We start from the raw sequence: 17,873 nt of genomic DNA, 5'->3' as shown, positions 1-17,873 counted from the left end.
ACCGCTGCTGCTCAGGTTGTTCCCTCTGGCCCGCTGGGCCGGACCGGTGCCGGCGCACCGAGAGCTCCGCCTTCCGCGCTAAATGGCCAGAATATTTCAAATTCAGGCTTGGTCCCTGGTGGGCTGCGTGACAGCGTCGTTAGATTAAGCCCCGTAAATCCTGGTCTTCGTCTTGGAAAAGGAGCGGAAAGAAATGACACCTCCGATCGCGGTTGCCAAAGGGGTTAAGTGAGAAGTCGCCCCGAGAGCCCTCGAAGCTGTCATTCCCCTCCCTTTCTCATCCTCTCACCCTGGGTGCCCCGGTTTTCAGAGGGTTGTGGGGTGCACCCAAGCCCTGAGCTGCTGGACGTGGATTGTCCCGCCCCTTTACTTTATAGCTATGAGCCTTTCGATCCACAGGCTTCATTTGTATTTTCTGCCAACAGGGTGACGTTTTTAATATACTGTAACATTGATCATTTAACGTTTTTTTAAAAAAAAAATGTTTTTATTGATTTTTAGAGAGGAAGTGAGAAGGAGAGAGAGATAAAAAAAACATTGATGTGAGAGAGAAACATCCGTTGGTTGCCTCCCGCAGGCACCTCTACCCGGTACCCGGGATCCAACCTGCAACCTGGGTCTGTGCCCCGACCGCAACCCAACCAGCGGCCTTCCGCGAAGCCCGGCCAGTTGAGCCGCGCAGGCCAGGCCCCCAGGGTGATGTGTAAACCTTTCCACTAAGCCGTCATTAGGGGAAGATGTGATGAGAAGGGACATCAGTCTTCTAAGAAGATGTGATGAGAAGGGACATCAGTCTTCTAAACTAGTGGGCAAACCACAGCCAAGTCCAACTTACTGCCTGTTTTTGTGTGACAACCCTCAAGCTAAGAATAGTTTTTATGTCTTTAAGGGTTGAGGGAGAAATTACAAGAAGAATATTTAATAACATGAAAATTAAATGGAATTCAAATTTTATTGCCCTAACTTAAGTATTTATTGGAATATAGCTTTCCTGCTACAAGGGCTGAGTAGAGTACGTACAACAGAGACCATATGGCTCAGGAAGCCTGAAATACTTGCTCCTTGGTCCTTTACAAAAGAAGGTGGCAGACTCTTCTAAATTATAACAAGCGGGTTTTTAAAAATAAGCACTGTGACTTTTTCAGGTTCTCCACTGCTTTGAAAGGCTTTGGCTAATAAAGCTCACTTTAAAAATTCCTTCCTACTTGTCATCTAAAATGCTAAAACATTAAAGACATGAGAACTTTCCCATCTCAGCTAAAAAGGAACGATCCTTTCAGTGTGTCTTAGAAACGCCAGCCTGATTAACATCTAATAAACTGCTCTTTTCATTTGGAATTTTGAAACAAGGTACTGTGCATGGAGCTTTAGGAAGTTGCCTAATGTTTCTTAGCTTCTTTGTGACTCAAAGACAAAGCAACAGTTTCAGATTTATGAAACTACTATGAAGTGTGAAACTTCTTATAAGTACAACTTAATAGCTAATTCCCGTTTACCCACAGCTTTTCTACTTAACTTTATGTATGATTTTGAATTAGGTAGAATCCAGATAAGAAACTTTGAATTACTTACCTATCCAAAGATTAGTATTCCTGTTATTTTTCTGGATCTCCCGAGCATGTTACAATCTGGTTGTAACTCATCAGTGTTTGTGATTTCCCCATTTTGATCTAGTTCTTGGTGTAGCAGTTCTCATTAACGCTCACTTCACTGTGGCCCGTTAAGAATAAATTAAGCCCAGCCAGTTTGGCTCAATGGATTAGATTCCCGTCAAGGGCACATACCTCGTTGCAGACTCCATTTCTGCCCTGGTTGGGGATGTGTGGGAGGCAACCAATCGGTGTCTCTTTCACATTGATGTTTCTCTCTCTCTCCCTCCCTTCCACTCTCTCTAAAAATCAATGGAAACATATCCTCAGATAAGGATTAACCAAAAATATAAATGAAAATAAAGAATACAGATGATGCATTCTAGAATTGTACACCTGAAACCTATATAATTTTATTAACCAATGTCACCCCAATAAATGTAATAAAGTGAAAAAAATTTAAATATCAAATTTTTAACTTTTCCTCATAGGTGCTGTTTTCCACTGTATTCCATTTTGTTGTTTTTCTCTGAGGCCCTAAAGTTCTATATGCCATTTTAAATAAAATGAGGCCAAACTAGGAGACTTTAATGCTGAGTTTATTTATATTTATTTTGTTGCATTAACTCCCCCAAAATGAGTTGCTTTATCATACAATAATGAGTAAAATCTCAGTAAATATATGACTTTCTCTCTCTCTTTTTTTTTTTATCCGTTTTCAGGCTGAGGGCACAGACAAAACAACAACTCTTGGAATATAAATCAATGGTTGATGCAAGTAAGTATTTGCATTTTCAGATAAGGTTTTGTGAGTTTGATGATGAGCAGTACTCTAGTGAAAATAAAATAAACTTTACAAAAAATTATTTACTTGGGGAATAAGAGTGACATAATAATGCTATACTATACCATGTAAGAAGGCAAAAACCAGTTTGCCCTGCCCATCGGAATTAGTTAGGGATTTGGGAAATAGATATTAAACAAATAACAATGCACAAGACAGTTAAGTTCTGTTGATCAGGGAATTGGGAAATCCCGGTGGGCTTAAGGAATCGTAGAATTTGCTATACCATCAACAATCTGAAGATTGAACTAGCAGATCAGATAATTATGAAGCAAGTGCTCTGAGACCTATACTTTGTTTTTTGTTGCTTTTTATTGAGACCTACACTTTGAAAAGCACTGGATAATAGGGATTTTTTAAAAATAAGTGTTTATTGATTTGAGAGATAGAGAGAAACATCGATTGGTTGCCTGAAACCTGAGCATGTGCCCTGACCAGGAATGGAACAGGTGACCTCTCCATGCATGGGACAGTGCTCAACCAATTGAGCAACACTGGCCAGGGCTAAATTGATAGCATTTTAACTGGGATTTGATTAGTATCTTTAGATCAATATGGGGGAAATTGCTACATTAGCAATATTGATTCTCCCAATACATGTACATGGTATATCTTTCCATTAAAATATTTGGTATTGTTCAGTGTAGAGGTCATACACATATTTTGTTAAATTGATTCTTAAGTATTTCATGTTTTTTAATATAATTGTCCATGATATTTTTAAATTTTAATTTGTATAAACATACAGTTAATTTTTTAATATTGTTCTTGTTCATTTTTTACTCCCTTTTATTTTCTATAATTCCAACATTGTTCTGTCCAATATGGTAGGCACCTGCTCTGTGACTGCTGAACACTTGTAATGTGTTTAGTCCTCATTGAGAAGGGCTATAAATGTAAAATAAGCACAGAAGAAGAACTTGTGAGATATTTCATTAGTAATTTTAAAATGACTACATGTTGAAATGATACTGTTTTGCATCTATTTGGTTAAGGTATATTAAAATTATTTGTATTTGTTTCTTTACTTTTGTAATGTGGAAACTAGAAAATAAAAATTACATACTTGGTTTGTATTTGTGGCTTACATTATATTTCTGGACAGCACTGTTCTAAAATGTCACTAACTTCAAAAAATTATTTATTTGTAGATGAAGAAAAAACTCCAGAAGAAATCATTCCAGAAAAGCAAATTGAAACGTAACTTTATTTGTGGTTTTTACTAATATTTAATAATAATATCTATCTTATAACTTTGCCTCCCCCCTTTTCTTCCCAAGTAATTTGTCATGCATGTATTGAGAATTTGTTGACGCAGGTTTACATCCTGTGATCCTATTAGCACTTTGGCATTCTCCCTTAACAAGATATTTATCAGTATTTCAGGAGTTTAACAAATCTGGAAGTGTATTGGTGTGGCGAGTCTATAGAATACTTTTATTTAGATAGAGGCATTTTACTTTTTTCAAAGGTTTACTTTAGCATTTATTCCAATAATGACTTTTACTGATATTGCTGAAATTCGTTTGTTTATGCTTCTTTGATAGTAAAATTGAAGACCTGGAAAATGAAATTGAAGAGGTGAAAATTGCTTTTGAAATGAAAAAGCTTGCATTGGACAGGTAATTTTTACATTTAGGATATAAGCATTGTGAACTGAATGCAAAATGGCTCAAGGTGGAGAAAATAATTTACTTTAAATGAGCAAAATGATGATTAGATAATGGTCACACATTTTGATCCTTGAGAGACATTACATCATTCATTAGTATCTTCATTTGAAGAAGTTACATAATAGAGGGTTAATAAGGAAATATCAATCAAGGCAATAGAAATGTGAGGTTAAATCCCATTCAGTGTTGAAAGGATTACATGGATTTGATTATTCCAGTAACTGTTCATTGAGTAAAAGAATGGTCATCAAGTTTAAAGAAAGTATATTTTTAATTATAAGTTTTGCATCTATATTTAAAATCAACAAATACGTGAGTGCTTGTTATGTCTTAGCTTTACACTAGGTGTTGGTATACTATTGTTAATAAAATAAACATAGTTTCTTACAGATTTTGTGATCTGACTAATCTCAATTAAGTGAATGACTTTTAAAATTACTATCTTATATTTCTGGCCTTCTCAGATGAATTTCTTTATATGTTTAATTGAAAAGTAGTTAAAGCACTTTTAATTGTTTCTAACAGTGAGCTTTTCCCCTCCTCTCATATGCTGGCTTGTTATATAGATCATATTTTTTAACTAAGGTGACTTCAGAGGTATTAAGAGATCTCCTTTTAGTGAACTGAATTTTCTTGTGTGTGACAGAAGGGAAGGGCTCTAATATTGCTGAGCTGATTGCCTTTTCATTTTTACTTAATTATTAGCTGTTTGAATTTGAAGGTGATTTATGGAGCTTGTTGGTATGTAGGCATATGTCAAGTTCACAGTTCAGTGTGGCCTTGTATTCCCTAACTCTCCATCTCAGGCCCTGTTGCTCTCTGTAGTGCCTTAATGCTGTGTTGCTTCCTTCTGCACCAAGGTGGATGGCTTGGGGAACAAAGCTCAGGCTGATTACTCAGTCCCCAGCCTGTCAATGCACAACCACATGCAACAGTCCCATCCATCTTAGTGTTACTTCATATTTCCGTGATTTATTTACCAGTATTTCCCATACAATACTGTTTTTAAATCTACTTATGTTTTACATTATATTTAAACGGAAATCAATCTTTAACTTGTCACATTTTAAAATTTTCTTTTCAGTGTACCATAAATGTTATCTATGTTTTGTAATGCAAGCTTCTCCTCTCTCATAGGATGCAACTTTCAAGGGCACTTAGAAAAAACCTGGAGGAGAGTAACATTCAGACTAGGTACTTATTTTTTTCCTGTATTTGGTAAGGATGGGAATAAGAAGGGGCATCTGCATATTGACTTTGGTTTCTTGATTATTTAAAATTGATTTTAGAGAGAAAGGAAGGGAGAGGGGGAGAGAGAGAGAAATACTAATTGGTTGCCTCCCATATGCAACGTGACCTGGAATCGAACACTCGACCTTTCAGTCTATAGGTCAATGCTCCAACCAACTGAACCACACCAGCCAGGGCTCGTGATTTTTTAAAAAATTAACTATCACTGCCAACCACTTTTATCTGGGGAATAGGAAAAGTGATGGAATTTTTGTGGACTTTCCTCACTCAGCATTACAACAACTTTTATAGTCCTGCTGACATCTTGTTCATAATGCAATGCTAAGAAGCAATTTAGGTTTTAACCAGATTATTTTGAAGGAAGGTTTGAAAGTTAATTTTGTGCACTATTTACTGAAAATCAGGAACCATGCTATTTCATTTAATCCAACAACACCCCAATGATAGATAGAAAGTATACTCTTTATTTTTCATTGGCAGAAATGAGCTTGTATATATTAATTTGCCAAGGAATATAACGTAAAGACTCTGGCAGTCAAGGTCCTCTATAATCTGGTTCTAAATGTCTTGCCTCGCCGAAACCGGTTTGGCTCAGTGGATGGAGCGTCGATCTGTGGACTGAAGGGTCCCGGGTTCGATTCCGGTCAAGGGCATGTACCTGGGTTGTGGGCACGTCCCCAGTGGGAAATGTGCAGGAGGCAGCTGATCGATGTTTCTCTCTCATCGATGTTTCTAACTATCTCTCTCCCTTCCTCTCTGTAGAAAATCAATAAAATATATTTTAAAATGGACCTTTCCGTCCGCAGTCCGATGCTCCATCCACTGAGCCAAACCGGTTTTGGCAAAATTTTTTATGTAAAATCCCCTCCCATGAGAGTAGGAAAATACTAAGATGGATCTGGGTACTTCTCCTATCTTAGTTCAGACTCATACACATTCTCCTCATATTCCATTTAAATCCAGGGTTACATAAATCCTAAAATCTGAATTTGAGCTCATTAACTATTGCTCCCCTTAAAACATTCCTTGGGTGTGAAGAGAGCAGAGCGCCTGAAGAATGGGTCCTCTGTGTATAACACATCCAAAAGCAACTTGTGCTTACTCCTCACTGGTGGCAGGATGCTATGACCTTCCTGTGACATTACACCCTATATATTGCGGACGGATCACAAGGATTCTCGTGTTTTCATATTACACAGTGTTTTAGAAAGTATCATACTTTAAAAAGACATTAACTTCTAAGAACATATAATAAATAACTTCAAAATGCAATGGGTATTTTATTTTAAGGCGTACCTTTAACATTTATGTAAAACATTTTTTGTACTCGTTCAAATAGAAACTTATTTGGCCACTGGGTAAAGTTAGCAATAAAACTACTGGCCCGCAATGTGTTAAAAAAAAAAATTCTGAGTTAAAGGGGCACAGGACAGATTCATCATAAACTTTAAAATCAAGCATAGCTATAACCAGTAGAAAATCTTCCACATCTGTGTAAATATTCCTTTTTCAGCCTCCGCACTACACTCCTTCAATATCAGAATTACTATTTTCACAGTGATCACTCTGCTGGTCCCATCCCAAACCTACTGACTCTGAACCTAAAAACCAAGGTGTGGGGGTGGGTGGGAGTTGGTGGGAGAGCAGCTGGCAGTCTACATGTAACAAGCCTCTCAAGGGGTTGTGGCACTTTGAAGTAAAACTGTTTTTCACACCTTTGGCTCTAGCCAATCCAAACTACTTGACTTAAATTACTTCATGTCCTTTAAGATTCATATCCCTTGCTTCACTCTGTGCAATTCTTACAGTGGTTCATACCCGTTACTGGTTGTAGTGAAACCATACTACGGTTGTACATTTATTTTTCTCCCCGCACCAGGTTCTTTCCTCTTTGAAAACAGGTATTGTGTTTTATTCTGTTTTACATCCCTGGAGCCTGGCACAGTTCTTGGTATGATGTAAGCACTCAGAAATATTCGTTGAAGAAATGGGGATAAAAAAGCAGCTGATTCGCCCTAGCTGGTTTGGTTCACTGGATAGAGCATCGGCCTGGGGACTGCAGGGTCCCAGGTTCGATTCCGGTCGGGGGCATGTACCTTGGTTGCGGGCACATCCATCCCCAGAGGGGGGTGTGCGGGAGGCAGCTGATCGATGTTTCTAGCTCTCTGTCCCTCTCCCTTCCTCTCTGTAAAAAATCAATAAAATATATTTTTTTAAAAAAAAGCAGCTGATTCAGTGAACTATTTTGTATGATACTGTAGTGGTGGAGTCATGTCATTATACATTTGTCAAACCCATAAAATGTACAGCATTCCCTTCCACTCTCTCTATAAAAATCAATGGAAAAAAATAGTCTTAGGTGGGGATTAACAAAAAATAAAATAAAGTTGTGTGGGTTTTTTTTTACAAAAAGCAACTTATGAGCAAGTTTTTGGAATTTTTTTCTCCCTAAAAATGACATTTTTAGAAATGTTCTTACGTGCTTAAATTTGATATTTTTTATTGTCTGTGACCAAACTTTTTTCTAGGAAAATGCATCTCTACTTTAAAAAAAATTTTTTTTTAATTTTTATTGATTTTAGAGAGTAAAGAAAGGGGAAGAGAGATAGAAACATCAGTGATGAGAGAATCTTTGATCAGCTGCCTCCTGCAAATCCCCCATTGGGGATCAAGCCCGCAACCTGGGCATGTGCCCTTGGCCAGAATCGAACCTGGCACCCTTCAGTCTGTAGGTCGACGCTCTATCCACTGAGCCAAACCAGCTAGGGCTGCATCTCTACTTTTAAACAAAAATTTAGTTTACATCAAGTGATGACTTTCTACGAAATGTATTAATAAAAGTAAATATGTACTACTTGATTCCTTCATTAATGAGATTTACTTTAACTAAGGTTAATCTATTTTTTTATTCCTTTTCAGTGAGCTCATGGACAACATGAAACACATATTAAAGCTAAATAAAATAATAATGAAATTACAGCAGGTAACTTTAGGCTTCTAATGCATTCTCATGATTTCAGTAACACTTTCTTGCTGGTAACTGTATTATGTATGATTAAATAGAATTGCTCAAAGGGACTGGTATAGTTGAAATTCACTGTCCTTAAGTTTTCTCTCTCTTTTTATAACTCTATTATTTTTCACTAATATTGCTAAGTGCTTATAATTTAAGTTACTGTCTCCTCTCTTGATGTGTGGAAATGAAGGAATTAATAACGAGTTTTAGAAAACATGAACTAAGATAAAATTCAGTGATGTAAGTATTACAGGTTTGTTCTTAGGTAATGTCCCTTAATTTTTTTATTTCTATTAACAGGAATCTTGGGATTTGGAGGAAAAACTGCTCAATGTTAAAAAGAAGAGATTTGGTATGTAGAACAGTTTTGGTGGTTTGTTTGTTTTTTGTTTAACACATTTTTATTTACTATGGAGGTTGATGAGGCCACATCTCTCAGCTACTGAGACATTTCTTAATAATTTTAAATTTTCCTAAAATTTTAGATGTGGCAATTTTTAAAATATACATATTTTTATTGATTTCAGAGAGAAAGGGAGAGAGAGAGAGATGGAAACATCAGTGAATGGAACCTGGGACCCTTCGGTCCACAGGCCGACGCTCTATCCACTGAACCAAATCGTCTAGGGCTAGATGTGGCAATTTTAAAAGTAGTACATAAAATGTATTTTGCTTGATATATTTTTGTTGTTTCGAACATCAAATCATGATATTAATAAATTCTCAGGGGGGGGATCAAATGATACAGAAAAGTATCATGGGAAAGGCATGGCCTCCTTCATGTGCGACCACAGTTAGACATATTTATTATATGTCATTTTTAAATGGTCGATAAATACATATTGCTCTTTAACTTTTTAACATTAGATGGCTTTTTGCATTGAAATTACTGAAATATTTCAAAAGTAGTACACATTCTCTGTAGAAAATTTGGAAACAGAAAAGTATACATAGGAAAAGTTAAATTTATTTTACCATCAAGAAATAATCATGAAATAAGCCAGTCAATGAAGGAAAAATACCACATGATCTCACTCATTCATGGATAATAGAGACCATTATAAACTTTTGAACAATAATAGATACAGAGGCAGAGCTGCCTCAAACAGATTGTCAAACTGCAGCGGGAAGGCCGGGGAGGGTTGGGGGGCAGGAGGTAGGGGGGTAAGAGATCAACCAAAGGACTTGTATGCATGCATATAAGCATAACCAATGGACATAAGACACTGGGGGATAGGGGAGGCTAGGGGACTGTCTTGGGCGGGGGGAAAAATGGACACATAAGTAATACCCTTTGTAATAAAAAATTAAAAAAGAAAAAAAAAGAAATAATCAGTCTTCAGTGCTTATTTTTTTAGAAAAGTTGGTATCACTTTATTCTGTGTTGTAAAATCCTTTTTCTCATTTAACAGTGTAGGCATGATTCATTATTTTTAAATATACAGATTTGCCTGATTTTAAGTAATGCCAGGGTCAGAAATAGTCTTGGTCATCTGTTCTAATTACCCTTTGGATGCCTAATATTTTCCATTGCATTCCACCCTACTTTTGATACATTAATGGCAAGTTTCCGCGGCATGCCATTTATGTTTTCAAATAGTTTAATTCTTAGAACATACCAGGAACTACAAAAATGGTTGGTGAAGGGAACCTTACTTTTCATTGAAAATTTTTCTTGGTGATATGTCATTTTGAAAATGAAGGAGGAAAACTATTTGCTTACATATATATATATATATGTATATATATCTCCTGCCTGTTTGGGTACCCAGAGTAGCTCCTCTTTGACACAATGTCACTTCAAACACTTGTCAACAGCTATTATCATACATACAAACCTTGAATATTTGCATTGCTAAATATAAAATTAAAATATTGGTATTTTATACCAGGGAAGTCATATTCAGATCAAAATAGATTGCAACCTAAAATGCTCCTTATTAAAAAAATTTTCTTTACTGAAATAACCATAATTTTTAAAGATTCTCCTTTGTAGGAGTTGTCATATATAGTATATTGTTTTATTTTTAACCTCACAGAATTAAAACGAGCTTCAGAAAGTAAATTTTTAGAAATACAGACTGAAAAGAACAAAGAGAAAGATGCTTTGACCAGTATGGAAAATTCAGACAAGATAAAGACCTTGCAACAAAAGCTACAGAAGGAGATACAAATTACTACAGTTATTCAACATGTCTTCCAGGTAAAGTGTATATAAATTAGGAATGGAGGTAAAAAACTTTAAAAAAAAGATTCATTTTGTTACTTTCAGGCTTACTTACAGTTAGTCTTTGATCTTGACAAAATAATTCCGTACTGCTCTGGCCGGTGTTGCTCAATGGATAGACATCTGCCCGTGCACTGAAGGATCTCAGGCTGATTCCTGGTCAAGGGCTCCAACCTGGGTTGCATGCACATCTTTGTCTCTCTCTCTCTCTCTCTCTTTTCCCCACCCTCCCTGCTTTCCAAACTCTCTCTAAACAATAAAGTAAAATCAATGGGAAAAATATCCTCACAGTAAGAATTAACAAAACAAAAAAATTCTGTACTGAAAATTAGCCTGTTTACATATATCTGGAATCCATATATTTTTAATGGTTAAGACTTTGCTTTTTCATTAAGGCAATTTAAATGGAATGATTTTTAGCAGCTCTGTGGAGGCAGAATGATATAATGATGGTGAGCACTAGACTGCAAGTTGGGGATTGGGGGAAAATATGGATGGGCTGATGGGGATCTAGAGTTAAGATCCTGACTGCTACTGAATAGTTGCTGACCTTGAACAAATGACTAACTTCTAAGCATCAGTGTCCTTGTTTAGAAAGAGTGGTTGTGAAAACTAAACACATTCATGTTAATAAATGTAGGTACTTGTTATCGTGTCGAGTTTTAAATCGTAAGTGTCCTATTTCTTTATTCTGGGGGGGGTTTTTAAACTACTTTTTGAATGATAAAATGTCTCTGGAACTGTTGGAATATGTAAATTACCAGTTTTGAATTATGAAGATGCATAGTTTAAACTATTATATGTGAAACAAGTGCATATTATGTGTAAAGCATGTCCTTGTAGAAAATGAGGTTTTAATGTCTCACCATAAGAAATTATTCCCCAGGTCTTTGTTGGGTTTTTTTTTGTTTGTTTTTTTTGGTTAATCCTCACCAGAGGCTATTTTTCCATTGATTTTTAGAGAGAATGGAAGGGATGGGGAGAGACAGAGAGACACACCGATTGGTTGCTTCCCATGCACACCTTGATCAGGGCCAGGGATTGAGCTTGCAACCAAGGTACATGCCCTTGACCGGAATTGAACCTGGGACCCTTCGGTCCACAGGCTAACATTCTATCCACTGAACCAAACCTGCTAGGGTTCTTCCCCAGGTCTTACACCTACTTTTTAGTTGCAGTGGATGATTCTATTAGAAATATTCAAATCCCTTAGGCCAGTGGTTCTGCAAACCGCGGCTCGTGAGCCACATGCGGCTCTTTGGCCCCTTGAGTGTGGCTCTTCCACAAAATACCGACTTCTGCGCATGGGCCACGAAGTTTCAGTCGCACTGTACATGCGCGCCCGCATGTGGTATTTTGTAGAAAAGCCACATTCAAGGGGCCAAAGAGCAGCATGTGGCTCTCGAGCCGCAGTTTGCCAACCACTGCCTTAGGCTAACCTCAAGTAGAAGATTGCATAAGTAAAGAATCATTTTCATTTTCTTTGGCACATATTCCTTCCTACTGCTTTGCGACTTATGTTATTCTGCATTTCTTAATTTTTATATTCTCAAAATTGGTGTTAATCTTGGTTTAATGAATTCATTGCAATGTTTAATAGAACATAGATTTGACCAACTTGGGAGCTCTCTTTGTTCCAAAAGGAAGATCAGCCTTCAGGATTGTCATATTTGAAAGCTTACTTCCATCTGCCTTAGTAAATTTGACTGAATTTATATACACAAGCTCTTTTATTCATTTGTAGCAAGAATTTGCCTTATATAGGCCAAAGTTTTATATATTTTTATATGTAATAATATACCACTTATTCTTTATTTTTTAAATATATTTTATTGATTTTTTACAGAGAGGAAGGGAGAGGGATAGAGAGTCAGAAACATCTATGAGAGAGACACTGATCAGCTGCCTCCTGCACACTCCCCACTGGGAATGTGCCCACAACCAAGGTACATGCCCTTGACCAGAATCAAAACCGGAACCCTTGAGTCCGCAGGCCAACACTCTATCCACTGAGCCAAACCGGGTAGGGCTACCACTTATTCTTTAAAATTGATTTTAACAATATTTCAATTAGTAACTCAGTATCATTGAGCTATGGGTTTTCAAAGAATAATGACCAGAATTTTCATTAATTATGACCTTAATCATTCCTCCATTGTCTAACACAAGAAAATATTCTTCACCTTTTTCAGGGTCTTGAAACTTTGCAAGGACTAAGAACTAAGCTCTTCTTGTACCTCTTTTTAAAAATATGACATATTACTTAGGCTTAAATTGTTGTTCGCCCTAGAACAGTGGTTCTCAACCTTGGCTGCACATTAGAATCACCTGGGAATCTTTTTAAAATCCTGATTTCTGGGCCTCATCCTCTGGAAATCTGTTTCTTTGTTATGGAGTGGGGCCACAACATTAGTAACAAAGAAACAGAATTTCCGGAGGATGAGGCACAGAAAGATAACAGCTGTTATCTTTTCCCCATAATGTAGGCTGCCATTGCAAGTATTTTAAATATGTAAAACTACCCACGAAAATGGATAAAGCATAAAAATTGTTAGCATTGTAAATTCTCCTGGCATTATGGGAATCAAGGTTGAAGCCTTGCTGAAAGTGGAAATGAGGATACAAGAATGTATTACTTGCCCTGGGGGTGGCTCAGTTGGTTGGGCATGGTCCCATGCATGAAAAAGGTTGCTGGTTCGTTCCCAGGTAGGACACGTGCCCAGGTTTTGGCTTGATCCCTGGTAGGAGTCCTGCAGGAGGCAGCTGATCAATGTTCCACTCACACATCAGTGTTTCTTGCTTCCCACCTCTCGCTCTGAAGTAAAAAAAAAAAAATCACAAAATTTATTACTAGTTTTTCTCATGATCAGAGAGTAAATTTTCATACCCAGTTTGGTAATTATGTAATAAGGTCAGTGAAAGAGGATTTTTTTAAAAGCTTGTTAAATTTTTAAAAATATTTTTTTATTAATTTCAGAAAGAGGAAGGGAGAGGAGAGTTAGAAACATCAATGATGAGAGAGAATCACTAATTGGCTCCCTCCTACACACCTCCACGGGGATGGAGCCCGAAATCCAGGCATGTGCCACAATCGGGAATTGAACCCTGACTTCCTGGTTCATAGGTCATTCAGTGCTCAGCCACTTAGCCATACCAGCTGGGCAAAGCTTGTTAAAATTTTAAAAGTACAAAGACTATCCTATATAATAAAGATGTAATATGCAAATAAATGGTCATTATGCCATGAAGCATAACGGCCACTGCATAACGACTGGATCACAGATCCGCAGGAAGGTGGGGTGGTGGAGAGCTACAGGAGGGCAGCAGCGAGGGCGGGGCAGCAGGCAGAGAGCTACTGGTGGCAGAGAGCTACTGGCACATGGATTCGTGTGCAGGGCTACTAGTATATACATAACCATAGACATAGACAGCAGTGTGGTGATGGCCAGAGGGAATGAGGAGGGCATGGGATGGGTGGAGGTGGGTAAATTGGGGAGAAATAGGGACATCTGTAACTGTCAACAATAAAAATAAAGTAAGAAATGCTTAAAACTTTAATTAAAAAAATTTTTTTTTGTATTACAGAACCTCATTTTGGGGAGTAAAGTCAATTGGGCAGAGGATTCTGCCTTTAAGGAAACTGTTCTGCAGCTTGAGAAGAATCTCACCATGATCTGATAAGAATTCTGTTTTGGCATACTTGTTTCTGTCTTTGATGTCATTTAAATAGTAAATTTCAGGTGAAATGTGTCTTTTTCGGTGTTTTATAACTATTATACACAGCTTTTTTTTAAAGCTTAACACTATGATATGGAATCTCTTGCTTTAAATATGATCATTAAAGTGACTGGCATCCTCGAAAAAAATCTGAAGATCTTAGCTTTGCAAATGTCTGGAAAGACATCATCTAATCCAGCTTTCCGCTCAATGTGAACATTTTTTCTACATCCCTAGAAGTCCCAACTCTCATTTGGAATACCTTCATGCATTTCTTTGTCAACTAAAATACTAGAAAAATTAGAAAAGTATATCCACATCTTTATTTTTATGGCTGCCAGTTGTATTTTATTCAAATAATTCTTATTTTAGATTTATCTCACTACAAACTTTTTTTTATTGTGATATAATTGATACATAATGTTGTATAAGTTTAAGGTGTACAGTATGTTGAATTGACCATGGCTTTAGCTAACATCTCCATCGTGTCACATAATTATTTTTGGTGAAAACATTTAGGATCTAGTATCTTAGCAACCTAGAAGTATATAATACAGTAGTGTTAACTATAATCACAGTGCTATGCATTATATATCCAAAACTTACTCAAATTCTATCTATAAATTTGTACCCTTTGACCAACATCTCAATTCCCCACCCCATCTACATCTTTAAAGAGACTTAAATGCACCTCAGCCTTGAAGAAAAACATATTTAGAAGAATTGTGACTTTTTTCTTTTGTATTTATCATGCATAACTTTTATAGATTAAAAAAACAAATTAAAAAAACACAAATTTTGCTTTTCAAATAAAAAACAAAACTGCCACTTTTTATTCATCCCATTCCATCTTTTGTAAATTCTAATTTGAGCTCTTTTTTAATTTGGAGCTGTTGATCATTTTATAGACAATGTAGTGTTTTCAGCATTCTTTAAAAGACTAAACAACTTGAGAAGATGCCCTGCAGGTGTAATAGCATTTGAAATCTGTTCTTTAGATCAATAAAAATGCAGAGATTTGCCTACATTTGTATACTAAACACTTCTTTGGAATATTTATAGTGTTACTTCACTTCTTTTGATAAATCATTTATTTGTAATTTTGTTCTTTTTGCCACAGCATATTCTTGGAAATTGTCAACATAAATTGTAAAACTATTTTTCTTCTAGAAAAACATTCTGGCCCAGCTGGTGTTGCTCAGTAGTTGAGCATGGGCCTATGAGTCAGGGCAGATGCCTGGGTTTCCACTGGATCCCTAGTAGGGGACGTGCAGGAGGCAGCTGATCAGTGATTCTCATCATTGATGTTTCTGTCTCCTTCTGTCTTCCTCTCTGAAATCAATAAACAAATTTTTTTAAAAAAAAGATGACTCTGTCCCTATCCGGTTTGGCTCCGTAGATAAAGCGAAGGCCTGCGGACTGCATGGTCCCAGGTTCAATTTTGGTCATAGGCCGGATGGGAGGGAATTAAAAAAAAATAAAGATTAACTGTAATACATGTTTTAGTGTTGTTTTCCCAAAGCTTTTTTTTCCTCTTGAGTTTAGATGGCAGCTAGAGAAACCACACATTAAACCACATGCCCAGGTTACTGGCTCCCTCCCCAGTAGGGGGTGTGCAGGAGGCCATTCAATCAATGATTCTATCTCATCATTGATGTTTCTTTCTCCCTCTTCCTCTCTGAAATCAATAAAAACACTTTAAAAAAAACTTGTTTCTATCATTAAGAAAAAAAGCATTCTGTAAAACAGTGGTTCTCAACCTTGGCTGCACATTAGAATTACCTGGGAATCTTTTTAAAATCCTGATTTCTGGGCCTCATCCTCCGGAATTTCTGTTTCTTTGTTATGGGGTGGGGACACAACATTAGTAACATTTTTCAACTCTGAAGGTGTATTACTGTATTATTAACTTTGATGTGAGAAGTGCTTTTCTCTTTGCATAAGTGTATTTCTTAAAATTGTGTCAGTCTGCCCTAGCTGGTGTGACTTAGTTGCTGTAAAATGTCTTCCTGACCCAAAAATACAGCATTAAATGAATCAGATGCACACTATATTATTGATTCCCAAATCAGCAGATTATCAGTATCATCTGAAAAACTGCATTTTCCTGGGGTTCGATTATCATGTGTGTTCCCTCTTAAACGCCAACTCAGAGAAATAATTGGCTGAATAACTGGATTAAACTCTATGCTGAAATTAGAAACTGGCTTTCGGGGGCGGAAAGGGTCCTAGATCACTCACGGCTAACGATCAAAATAACCCCAACATCGCAAACCCTCGTCTGCAGAACGAGGCGAGGGGAAACACCTGTGTTCTCGGGGGGACGAGGGAGGAGGGTCCCGCCCGCTCGCCCCGCCTCCGTGACGCCACATAAAGGGCCCGCCCCCGGCTGCCCGGGACTCCGGTTGTCGCCGCGGCTCGAGCGCCCGGAAGCTGCCCCTTCTCGGGGTCGTGATGGGCAGCAAGATGGCGTCCGCTAGCAGGGTCGTGCAGGTAAAGCGGTTCGGGCGCCTTTCCGCACCGAGGGCGGTAGGGAGGGTGCTGACTACATCTAGGTAAGGCGCTGGCGAGGAAAGGCGGTGGCGGGGACTGGACGGGGCCGCGGCCGTGAGCGGAGCCAGGGGCGCCGCCCGAGGGGGTGGGGGTGAGGATTAGACCGGGAGCCCGTTGCGTCTGGTGGCAAACCGGGGACCGGAGTTGAGGGTTCGAGCCAGACCGCGGGAACGTCGCAGCGCAGCACGTAGGCTCGCGGCTGCTTGGCGGCCCCCTGCCCTGTCCTCCGCGAGGACACCGTTGGCCCTCCTGGGAGCCTGGGGCTCGGCGGCCGCTGTCGCCCGGCCAATCGGCATCTGGCATAGTCGGCGACGTCCCGGCTCAGCCAATCGCAGGGAGGCGGCAGCGGCGAGGGCAAGGAAGCCAGCCCTGCCCTGACCCGGTGTCCCTTCAAGGTCTTGGGAATGGGCCAGAGCTGGCGGCGTCCTTGACCCGGACTGGGTCCTCCCACCGACTCGAATGTCTGGTTATCGGCCGGATGGAGGGAATGAAGAAAAGAAACAAGATGAACCGTAATACGTGTTTTAGTGTTGGGTTCCCAAGCTGCTTTTCGCTCTTGAGGTTAGATGGCAGCTGGAGGAACCACACATTAACCCACACATTGGTTACTAACACCTGGTAGCTTTTCTTCCAGCTGTGGTCTCAGCTTAAATAGGAGGGGTGACATTGGCCATTAAGGGACATAACCTCCACTGATGGTTGGTGTACACGATCATTTTCAGCTCTGAACGTGTAATATTGTATTATTAACTTTGATATGAGAAGTGCTTTTCTCTTTGTATTTCCTAAAATTGTGTCAGTCTGCCCTAACTGGTGTGACTTAGTTGTACCAAAAGGTTGTGGGTTGGGTTGTTCCATTCCTGGTCAGGTCACAGACTGGGTTGCTGGTTTGATCCCCAGTGGGGAACCCTCGGGAGGTGTAACCCATCTCAATGTTTCTCTCACATCTATGTTTCTCTCTCCTCTCCTCTCCCCACCCATCCCCTCTCCTCCTCCCCCTCTC

At 38.5% G+C, this 17,873-nt stretch overlaps 2 protein-coding genes across 2 annotated transcripts in view; both read left to right on the top strand.

The window, feature by feature from the left end:
• Positions 1 to 6: 6 nt before the first annotated feature.
• CENPH (centromere protein H) lies at positions 7 to 14,351 on the top strand. The gene is made up of 9 exons (XM_006762481.2): positions 7 to 15; positions 2,312 to 2,367; positions 3,585 to 3,633; positions 3,981 to 4,055; positions 5,244 to 5,300; positions 8,277 to 8,340; positions 8,674 to 8,725; positions 10,413 to 10,576; positions 14,186 to 14,351. The coding sequence occupies exons 2-9, from the start codon at positions 2,355 to 2,357 to the stop codon at positions 14,276 to 14,278; spliced, it is 567 nt and encodes a 188-aa protein (XP_006762544.2). The 5' UTR covers positions 7 to 15; positions 2,312 to 2,354; the 3' UTR covers positions 14,279 to 14,351.
• A 2,349-nt stretch (positions 14,352 to 16,700) lies between these two features.
• Positions 16,701 to 17,873, top strand: part of MRPS36 (mitochondrial ribosomal protein S36) — a 9,105-nt gene continuing 7,932 nt past the window's right edge. The window contains exon 1 of the mRNA XM_006762396.2: positions 16,701 to 16,810. Coding sequence (XP_006762459.1) covers positions 16,772 to 16,810 — 39 coding nt within the window. The 5' untranslated portion in view covers positions 16,701 to 16,771. The remainder of the gene's footprint in view (positions 16,811 to 17,873) is intronic.

The sequence above is a fragment of the Myotis davidii genome, unplaced genomic scaffold (assembly GCF_000327345.1).
Source record: "Myotis davidii unplaced genomic scaffold, ASM32734v1 scaffold135, whole genome shotgun sequence".
Lineage (NCBI taxonomy): Eukaryota > Metazoa > Chordata > Mammalia > Chiroptera > Vespertilionidae > Myotis > Myotis davidii.
Note: the sequence above shows the minus strand (reverse complement) of the source record. Positions and strands in the feature narration are given on the sequence as shown.